The sequence below is a fragment of the Crotalus tigris genome, unplaced genomic scaffold (assembly GCF_016545835.1).
Source record: "Crotalus tigris isolate CLP2741 ecotype Arizona unplaced genomic scaffold, ASM1654583v1 scf7180000018319.300238, whole genome shotgun sequence".
In the NCBI taxonomy this organism is placed as follows: Eukaryota; Metazoa; Chordata; class Lepidosauria; order Squamata; family Viperidae; genus Crotalus; species Crotalus tigris.
In genome coordinates, this window is record NW_024096939.1 from 53,702 (window position 1) to 65,156 (window position 11,455).

General features: G+C 38.4%; 1 protein-coding gene across 3 annotated transcripts in view; it reads left to right on the forward strand.

Annotated features, from left to right (window-relative positions):
• LOC120311133 (voltage-dependent calcium channel subunit alpha-2/delta-3-like) overlaps window positions 1–5,318 on the forward strand; it is a 55,710-nt gene extending 50,392 nt beyond the window's left edge. For 2 of the 3 annotated variants that reach the window (XM_039350308.1, XM_039350307.1), the window contains 3 exons: window positions 2,830–2,942; window positions 3,473–3,555; window positions 4,881–5,318. In XM_039350308.1, the coding sequence (XP_039206242.1) occupies window positions 2,830–2,942; window positions 3,473–3,555; window positions 4,881–4,973 (289 nt within the window). In that variant the 3' untranslated portion in view covers window positions 4,974–5,318. The remainder of the gene's footprint in view (window positions 1–2,829; window positions 2,943–3,472; window positions 3,556–4,880) is intronic. The other variant, XM_039350309.1, reaches the window with a different exon arrangement.
• The last annotated feature ends 6,137 nt before the right edge of the window (window positions 5,319–11,455 follow it).

An 11,455-nucleotide genomic window follows, 5' to 3' on the forward strand; every position in this document is an offset into this window, starting at 1 on the left:
TCAAGCAAGCAAGATTTCCCAATGTACGTTATATATTTTAACAAAGCAGGAAGTTGTTTAGAAGCATATCCTACAAGCTGGAGTAGCTTGTACCCCTTCTGGTTCCTTCATAAGGGTAAAGTCAACTTTGCCTTATCTGGTGCCTTCCAGAAGTTGGCTTTATTAATAGGAATTGGATCAGTTATCCCATGTATAACTTTAACATAATATATTATTGAGTCATTACGGTTCATCCACAGCATAGGCAGTTTGGGACAAAATGTCTCCTGATCAGTGTCATTTATGTTAGAGTTCCTCCTATGTTTAAATGTCCCTGGGACCACTTCCAAATATGGGGCAGTCCACATCATTTAAGAGTCTAGCCAAATCTCTGGTGTTTAATCCTTTTTTATTCCCCTTCCCCCCCCCCCCCAAAAAAAATAATCTTATTCAAATACATGAATAGTTCCAGCAAAGGGTAATTCTCTCAATTGCTGGATACTGTCCCCTTCCAGGCATCTTATGAGCTAATTTTACTTGCAAAGTTGCTGTTGAAAATGCTGCAACCTATGGGATTGGCTGATAGCCCTTCCTGAAATGGGTACCCTGGAACTGTGTTTTATTCCCTTGCAGTTCAGATAAATATTTATAACTTTCTGAGATATCTTCATATTTAAAACATAGCTGTAATACTGTGTTAAAGGAATGTTCTTCTTTTCCTTTTATTGGCCCCTTTCTCGTCTCTCCCCACAAATCCGCAAAGCCACAGATGCTTCATTACACTGATGTCAGTTGTGCTACAAGGTCCAGCTGTTGTAAACGTTGCTAGAAAGTTCAAACCTAGTGTGTTAGACTGTAAATGCACATTGTGTTTATCATCATCGTATTACAGATCCCAGTAAGTGTAATTTTAATGGGGGTTCAGTAAGTTTAAAAACCCCAAGAGCATTTAATCTTCCTCTTAGTGCTCTTTTAATTGCAGTTTCCCCTGTTGTTTCTTTCCCAGAGCCAGTTCAAAGGCTTCTGCCTCCCTTACATATCTTCCCCCTCCTTCAGTTTTCTGTGATTTTTGGAAAAAGCAGAACATTTTCTTAGTAAGACAATATGTATTTTAAGTAAAGACGTCTGAATGGAAATATGCCTTTGTCCACATCTACACATTGTCAAGTCCTCATTTAACTTCATGATTCCCTGCCAGACCACTGAGATCGTCTGTTCTGGATTCAGTGGTGTTATATGTCATGACATGTTACATGGAACCGATTTAAAGATTAATACAAAAATAGAGTCCTCTACTACATGGGCAGAGAACTAACAGGACAGTAGCATGAAAGAATATTGAACTACACTTCTGAAACATGTTATTTTCCACAAGGCCAATGCTTTTCGAACCAGAAAAGAATGACCTCAGAGGAGCGTTAGATATCAGATAAAATGCCTCAACTAATGAAATAAGCAACTCATCAATGTGTGTGTGTTGGAGGGGGGGGAATCGGTTTCAGCCTGTGTATTATATGTAATGAAACCACAGATCATAAGTCATTTATGCAAGAAGCTCATCTGCTATCTTGCCCATTCATAAAGCATACAAAAAGTACTCCAGATGTGTTCCTCCAAATGTAACCCCTCACCCAAACTTGTGGATTCATGGAACCCTTTCGGTAATGATGTTTAATTTGTATTTACCCATTGCAAATGTGGAAAACATGGATTTAGAGCTTGAATAATAAGGGCCACCTATTGTGCCAAAAACATATTCCAGAAATATGAAAATGATTGTTTTAGAAAGAAGTTTATGATTAAACATCCTTATGGGTCAACACAGAGACTAATAATGCAGCCATCTGCTTCAGTGGGCTGACGCGCTTGCGCTCATACGCAGCTTGACTTATGTGAGCAGCAAGTTGGCATGCATGCACATGCAGCTCAACTAGTTGAATTGCATGTGCATGCACTCCAGCCTGCAACTTCCACTAGTCAAGTTGCATGCATGTGCACTGGCCTGCTGCTTGCGTGAGTCGAGATGAGCGCATGTGTGTACCCGCCCACCACTCACACAACCTGATTGCAAATAGGCCACGGCCCCAGGGTTGAAAACCACTGATATAAATCATTACTGTTTTCCAAGGACTATTTCTTTTTGTTTAGAATTGCTCACTTGTTGGTTTCAAGAGGATTAAAAAAAAAACCCACGTGGACAGACTCCCCTTTTTTCTACAGTGATGCAGATGGATACAAGAGATTCTCCACCACAACATTCAAAATATTCAAGTGGATCATTTTTCTACTGCAGCCAGGATTTTCTAATAAGATTTTCTATCTATTGAATGTTTTTCTCTTCCTGGGATTTCTTAAAATTGATTTCCTGTGATGATGTTAAGACTTAGCTTTTTGAAAGCACCTATAGGAGAAGAGGAGGAACAAATCCTACTCTACAAAGCAAAGTTAATTCATATAACATTGAAATGAAACCCGTGCTTGTATGTCTGCATATCTGCCTCAGGCTAGTAGCAGCCAATCTTGGCTGGATTGTGCTCAAATTGCAATATGTTGGATTTGAAATTTTGCAGAATAAAATTTACTTTATATTTAATTAGTAAAGAGAGGGAAAAAAAGAGATACTCAGTTAAGTAATTGCCTAAGTTGGGTAAAATCAGTCCATGTGCTGTATCAAGTTGCCATGAAGAATTTTACTGTATTATTCTGCAAATAATTATAGGATGATGGAAATCAACATACAGTAATGGTGAAGAACCTTCCTATCTTTACTTCTCCTTCCACATTGTATAGGAGCATGACATCTTGATCCATGTTTGATTCTTAAATTAATTATTTATTCTTTGCTGACAGGTCCTTTGTTATCCAACAAATTCAAAATAGCAATCTCTTCATGGTAGTAGTAAGTAATGAATGTGACTGTGAATCTGTTTCACCAATTACCATGGAACCAATAGAAATAAGGTATATCCTTTTCTTCTACAATGATGTTAAAGTCGTATGTTTGGATGCAAACATTTAGCAAATAGTTAACTGGCACTTAGTAAAATAATTTGGAATTAATTAAAAGTTAAATCAAGTGATGCCTTTAACCCAAACTATTGTTTGTTAAATTATTGCAAATAAAATGAAAATACAGTACATGATGTGGAGCGCTAAATTTTGGATGCAAGTTAATTAGGTAAACAAAGAGAATATCTTCAGGAGAGGTGAAGATCTTAGAACATGGAGATGGAAAATTAGATAATCTTTCTCAATAGCAGCACACCAAGAATATTTTTTTAGGAAATAACTTGCTCTCATAATTCAAGAATGCTTGCTTTATTAATGTCCAGATGATTAGGCTAGTGTGCCAGAGGTTGAGAACAGGGGTGGATTGGTGGGGCAATACAACTATTGTCAGATGATCCAAGTGATCTTGGGCTAGATGGCTTATTTTTATCACTTTGAATGTGACAAATCCAGGATTTAAGCTATATCTTTAACTTCTGTGAACATAACGAATCCCTAAAATGTGAACGCTTAAAATCTCACAAGATTAGGAGACGTCCAGAATCTTGTCATGGATTCCATCCTGAGGTAAGTGCTTTATCCTAACAATGAAACAAATTGCTTTGTCTCACTGGTCGCACTTCTCTAATTGCACTCCATTTGCATTCTAACTTCATTGTTTCTTTGTACCTTATTTTCTCTATTTTTCCGTTATCTCATCTTGGTCTGAATACTATGTATTCAGTACTAGATGGCCAAAATTATTTCTTTTGCCTTTGATATGAACATACAGTGTCTTTCTCAAATCCTTGCTCTCTTTACATCTCTGCTTGTATGGCTTGATATTTCTGTGCCCATGATCTTTGTTTGCCACCTACATAACTCTGTTATCCAAAAAGTAAATCTACTACTACAATACATTCTACCATGTTTACCTATTATTATTCCACATGTGTTTGGTGCCACGTCTCTTCCTCACTTTCATCGTCACTTGAATATTTCAGAGTGAATCAGAAATACAGGTCAGATAAGAATAAACAACTCAAGTGTAACGATAGTAATGTAATTCAACAAGACTGGACACATGATAAACAATGTACTATTATAAACTTTCCAAAAGTCATAGCTAGGTTTAGATTGACTGCCCTTGCTCTCCTCGTTCCTTGGAAAGTATGTGGGTAGGAGATCAGGAAAAAGGACAACTGGATGGAAAGCATCAACAATAAGACAATTCTCTTTAAGCTATGATTGGACAATTATTGCTTGGGCAGCAGGGTCCCAAAGGAATAGAAAGCATGACCAAAGACTATTGGGTCCTCACCTCTAGCCAAAAGATGAGGTCAGTGCTTCTGCTACAGTTCTTCCATCCAGACAGATTGATATAGTTCCATTTTACAGACATACAAAAGAGGTGCTGATATGGCAAATCCTTAAGGAATAAGATTTTCCCTTCAGAGGTTTGAGTAGGAAATGAAGCACACTGGAGAAATGGTTTCCCACTCCCAGCTTCTAACCAGCCCCTGCAGCTGTCTTTTTTTTAAAAAAAGAAAAACTGGGAAATTCCAACCTTAGAAACTTCCAGATGATATGGTTAAGCATCAGAAGAATATCATTGGATTCAGTGGTACTTTGGGCTATAGGCAATCCATGAAACTGAATTCAGTCTATCCCACAGTGCTGTAATTCAAGGTGGGTGGCCTTCACTTGTCTTGAAGAAGCACAGATTTTACAAGTCTTGATGATACTATATCATATCTGAGCAACTGTTATCATGATGATTTCTAAATTATCCCTGTATTTGCCTTTTGTATCTGCATCTGTAATATTGTCTCTGACTCTCTCTATTGGCAAATATTGTTTCATTTATTGAAATGCAGTCCCCTCCCCTTCATCTGTATTTATTTTATCTCTAGGAGAATGCTAGAGAATGTGGTGGTGTTTCAGGCCTGAATGCTAAGCCTACTCTTCTTGTGCTATCTCTGCTGTGGGTCATTATCTCAAGGTGACACTGGCTGATCCATGATGCCCTGTTAAATCTATGGATAAACTGTGAACTGAGAAATGGTGCAACTAGAAGACATGAAATAAGTCAAAACATCAGCATTTCATGATTTTAAACAATGGGATGATATAAACTCTAAATTATGTAAATAAAAGACATTTATCTTTTCTTTTTTCTTTTTCTTTTTTTGCACATCATGCAAATATGGATTTGCCATACAATAATCACCATTCATCAAGAATAGAGCCTCTTCAGTAGATAGATACAAATGGTCATTACTTTTCGCTTTACCCCATGGAAAACAATTTAAAACTCTGTACTTTTTAAATAAAGTATGTTAAAATCGAAATGTTTTAGTGGATGATTTATCTGACATGGCCATTAATTGGATTTAACTATGAATAAATATTTTATTTATACTTATTTAAATATTTATGTATCTATTTATGGGATTAGGGAAAGATATTAAGAGAAGGTAACACTGAGCATAACTGAATGGGTTTCAACTAGATTTTAATAAAGATAAGAGGGATTCTGTAGCAGAAGAAACTGATGGGAAAAGAAGTTCATGATGAGAGTTCCTAAAGAAAGAGATGCTAAAAACACAATTGCAAACTATTCCAGTAAGGGGGGGGGGGAGAAATGGAGAACATGTCATCCAGTGATGATACAAAGAAAAAAGAGTGTTAGGCTATAAAGGAGAATTATAGGCAGATAGTCCATAGCTTTAGAAGTGCTGTTTAGAAAGTAAAAGTTCAGATTAAGGCCAGGTGAGTGAAGAATAATTTTAAGAAGGGTTCTTTTTAAAAGATAATAAAAGAAAAGAAAAAGAAAAACATTGGTCTATTAGCTCTTCACTGAGGACAACAAAATGCTAAAAGATAAATGTAGCGAATATCAGAAGTCAGAGTAGACTTGACAAGAAGAAATCTTGCCACCCCAAAGCTACCTCAATTTTTGATGGAGTGACTCTCTTATTATATTATGGGCACACTTTTGTATCCCCATGACACGCTGATTAGCAAGTTAATTACATGTGGCTGGATGACATGACTCAAAGGATACTCATCACTGGTTACTCATTAGATTGGGCAGAGGTATCAAATGAAGTGCCCTAAGAATAATTCTTCAGTTTTCTGTTCTTCAATATTTTCATTAATGATTTGAATAAAAGGATGAAAGGACTGCTCAAATGGTTGGGAGTCACAAAAGACACAAAAATGGTTGGGATAATAGCTGAAAAGACAAGAATTAAATTTCAAAACAATCATCAAAGAAACAGAGGAACAGAATGAAATATAATAGAAAAAGTGCAAAATTATTATTTATGAACCAAAAATCAAATGAGCAGGTATATAGGGTGGAGAATGCTTGGATAAGTAACAATCATTGCCAAAAAACAAAAGACCCAAAAACAACAAAACATGAGAGATCAGTGTGGTATGACTGCATAGAAAACAAATGCAAGTTTAGAGAGCATTAACAAGTGTATGGTTTCTAAATCTTGGAAAATAATTTTTCGAAGAAACAGATTGAGATAAAGTCAGTGAAAATAATCAAGAAACCTAAAATAAAGTCTAAGGAAGAGTGATTGAATCAGCTAGATTGATTATATGTTAATACTTCTCCAATACTTACTAGGAACTGCTCTTTCTTGTTTCAGAGGGCAAGACACAAAATAATGGAAGTTACAAATTAATAAGGGGCAGTTAGAAAAAGTTAGATTCTGACTTTTTTTTTTTTTTTTTGGAAGGTTAGGATAGCAACTTATCTTGGTGTACATACATTGTTCCTCTCCAAACTAGTAATTTGTATTGTTAAAGTAAAAATGAAGTGAATTTTGGCTCTTATATTTCTAAAACGCAATCTTAGTTCAACAAGTTACACATTTGTTTACCAAGTATTTTGTAGCTTTTTAGTGGCTTAAATCTTTCTTATCTTACAGTACATGAATGTTATCCTCAATCACTGCTTTGTTACATTAACTCTTCTTTTAGGCAGATTAGCAGTACTTTCATCTTCTCCTCTTACCTTACAGAAACGGAAGGGAATTTTTTCCTTTTTCTGAACCTGGGGGGAAGACTTCACTTTGGCCATGTGTTACTGATCTGTCTTCTCCAGTTTAGGCTCAGTCCTTTCACCACAGAGTCTGCTCTGGAGATCTTTCTTTTTGATTATGCCTGTCCTTGCTGAGTTCTGCAGTCACTTTTCCCCCTTTCTCCAGTAATCCTCTCCATCATTGCTTTCCACCAATGATTTAAGTCCTCGCTCTTTGATATATACTGTGCAGCACTCCAGGTCACACAGAAATATGCAGCAAAAACACAGCTTTGCTTGACAAATGTGCAGTAGAAGACAGATGTTCATGCTCAAAGATGTCTTAATTAAGTAAGTACATCATTCTTTTTATGCAAAATGCAAACAGACAAAAATCCTAACCTTGAAATCAATTACAATCCGGTCCAAGTACAGAATTCACACCCTTCCAATATTATGATTCTGCAATCTCTGCTAAATTATTCAATACTTCACATAGGTAAGACAATAGCTACTATAGATGTAAGCCCTCTAAATATATCACATTACTTATGGCCTCTACTATTTTCTCATATCCTGAACTAAGATAACCTTCAGCCATGTCTCTTTTCAGTTTCCAGGAGTTATGTTCTTTCTTTTTATTTTCAGACTTGTACTGAGTAGCCCAAATGTCTTTTGCAACTGTCTCCCAACACACACTCACATACACAAATGCATACACATTCAAACATCTTCCAATGACCAACTCTGATTTATCATCATCAAAGCAAGTATGATAATAAATAGTAGCATATACAAAGCAACAACTTCCCCAAACTCACACATGCCAATTAAACCTTGCCTACTTTATGGATTCTCAATGTTCCTCAAAACATTGTAAATCAAAGCATCTTGTTCTCAGAAGAGGATTGTGCTATTTTGACAGCAATGGAAGAAAAAAAAAAACCACTAATCCTCCAAACAATAAAGCTAATCTGCTTCTTTGTCACTTGAATATTCAGCATTATGGCATTTTCTTGTAATTTTGGAGAAGGAGGAGGAGGAGATGATAAAGATGGAAACGGTGAAGAAAATGCCACCCCACTCCAGTATTCTGCCCCAAAAGCCACACAGGGTATTCACAATGTTGACATGATACTGAAAGAGGACCGCCTAAGCTATTGTAAAGAGCAAAGAGCCAGTATGAGAGCAGTGGCATTTATGACTGTGGATGTGTCCAGAAATGAAATGAACGTTCAATACTGTAATGTTACGCATGTTGCTGTTACATGGGAAACCAGAAGCAGGAACCAAGGCAAGATCAAAAAAGAGGCTAACTGAAGTTGAGGTGACTAGAGAATACCACTGATGAAAAAAGCAGGAGAATACAAGGGATTCATTTTGGGAATGAATCCTAATAAATCCATGCTCAATAATAGCAACTGTGAGAGGGATCTTGGAGTCCTAGTGGACAGTCATTTAAATATGAACCAGCAGGGTGCTGCAGCTGCCCAAAAAGCCAAAATAGTGCTAGAGGAATAGAATCAAGATCACGTGAAGTGTTAATACCACTTTACAATGCCTTGGTAAGGCCACACTTGGAATACTGCATCCAGTACAGAGAAGAGCAATAAAGACGACTGGAGGTTAAAATGCTGGAATTGGGTATGTCTAGTCTAATGAAGAGAAGGACAAGGGGAATGTGTTAGCAGTGTTTCAATATCTCAAGGGCTGCCACAAAGAATAGGGAGTCAAGCTATTAACAAGAGAAAATAAGTAGCATGGTATGCATGCTCCAGTGTTTGTTGGTCTCAAAATGTTCATTTGAAACCCAGAAAAGAGAGATAAAAGCATTTTTTCTCCATACTTCGTAAAAAAAATTCCCCTCACGACAGAAAGCTTTATCTAGTTAGAGTTATAGAATCTTACAATTGGAAGGGATATTAAAGGTCATCTATTCAAATAATCTCAGAGCAGAACCAACTAGATTTCTGACGGATGATCTTTCTTTGCCTGATGACTCCTAGGAAAGGAAAACTTGCCACTACCTTTACAGCTGGCTGGCAGTTCATATAGGCAGATGTCACTCCTCAGCTCTAGACAAATCTACTAATAGAGTTTAATCCATTGGTTCTGAAACTGCTCTCTGCATAACAGACAATAAGCTCATTCCTTCTTCTGTATGATGACCCTTCAGGTTTTTTTGAAGACTGCTATGATATTTCATCTCAGTCTTCTCTAGCCTAAACATACCCAGATTCTTGAATGATTATCCTCAGGGAGTTGTTTGTGGATCCTTTACCATTTTGATAGCCCTCTCCTGAAGTTGCTTCAATTTGTCACTGTTTGTTCTGAACTCTGGTGCACAGATCTGATCAGGAGCAGAGTTGAGTAGAATAGTTAATACCAAAGATCTGGCTTCTATGCTTCTGCTAGGAGAGCCTTTGCTTTGTAGCAGCTACACCACCCTGCTGGCTCCTGATTATTTTATGGCTGACAAGGGCATCCAGGTTCCTTTCACATGTATTACTCCCAATTCATATGTCCCCCATCCTACACTTCTGCCTCATATTTTTCTTAACCAGATACAGTCCTTTAAATTTCTCCTTGTTAAATTCCATCTTCTTCATTTTAGCCACCTCTAAAAAAACAAAATGTCCAGTAGCTGTATAGAATTGACTGATATCACAATTATCAGAGATTCAAAGGCCAAGATTATGATGCTAGTTTATCCATTTGCATTGGAAAGAAAGCTGAAATACAATGCCCAGTTCTCAGTCATTATAAATCTAAGAAAAGCCCATATTGGTTTGCGTGTTCATGTGCTTCAAAAAAGATTTTGGTCTCTGTGGAATTCTACAGAAGTCTCTTGCTAAATTATTATGGTGAAGTGATATTAACAAACTAAAATGAAATGTGGCATACATATGTGGATTGAAAATGAAAGACATTTAAATTCTTAATCAGATGGAGATGGAGATAAGTGGAGATGGAAACAAGAAGTATTTTTCAGCAAATGACATCCAGTATTTTAATACATTAAAATCATTGAGAAAATACAGATCATCAGAAAAAAAAGAACCATATAAAACAAAAAGCTTTATAGACAGCATTTAAATTCGTATAAGAGTGCCATAAAAGCTTTTAGTAATGGTTCACTTTAGATTCTTAAAGACGGGTTTCAGCGAGTTATTGGAGGGATAGAAATTAGTATATCTCGATAAATGCAAAAGGATAGAAATGAGACAATTCAATTTTTCCCCCAATGAAAGAGTAAACTTTTATCAAGCAATGCAAAAAGATAGTTCTAAGGTATTTTCCAAGAGTGAAGGGTGAAGAGCTCCATCTAAACCAGCGGTTCTCAACCTGTGGGTTGTGATCCTTTTGGGGGTCAAACGATGCTTTCACAGGGGTCGCTTAAGACCATTGGAAAACACATATTTCCAATGGTCTTAGGAACCGAGACACCGCTCTCTCTGTTGCAGCCTCACTGTCTTCCATCTTCTTTTCCTTCCCACCCCCCCCCATGAGCTTGCAATACTCCCCAGGGCCTCACATTGCCCTCCAAAGGACTCAGCTGTTCAGTGGCCAGGAGTTGGAGCTGCTCGGCTGTTGGTCGGGACGCCCACAGAGCCGACACCCATGCTGCCAGGTAGAACAGCACCGGCCGCTGGTCTCCTTTGCCAGCCCGCACATTGTCCTCGACCCCTCCCCTGCCCATTCATGTCGAGCCTGCGGGGGCTTGACAGGGAGAGAGGGAGGGAAGGAGGAAGGGACTCCTCCTCCTCTCCTAAGGTTCAAAGCACGATCAGCTTCCCAAGGGCACCACAATTCCAATTCATGTGTTTCTGCCGTACCTTCTTGATGCTCCCGGGAATGGGACGGGTGGAAGAAAGCTTGGCTGGGCTAAGCAAAGAAAAGCCACAGAGCCGTGAGCTAAGATCACAGGCAGATCAGGGAAGGGGGTGAAAAGAGGAAGGGGGTTGGGAGAGAGGAAACACCAAGCTTGTCCTCGCCTTTGCCAAGGACCTCCTGCGCTACCTCACAGGAACACCTGGTTTCAGATTTACACAGCAAAAGTTTTTCTCGCACAGAGGAGAGAGGAAAAACAATTACAGAACACTCGGGAATCCCTTGCAAGGCCCCATGTACCTTGGTGCTTATTTCCTAACGCCTTCCCCCCATGTTTTCTGCTCCACCCCAAATTCACCTCCCTTCCACTCTCCTTACAGAGCCATCTATGGTCTTAATACAGCCCTCAGTCTGTCTCCCTTTCAACACCCCCTAAAATTCTTCATTCAGGCAGGCTTCCAGAGTTTGGCTGGCAGGATGCAGGTAACCCCTCCCCCCTGTCCTGCTGCCTCACATGGCACCGCGCAGCTCCACGTCCCACGCCTTCGTGCCTCAAGCCTCCATGGCACAGAACCGCTGGCTTGGTCCCCAATGGCCACTGACTTGCTCCTGGCTGCT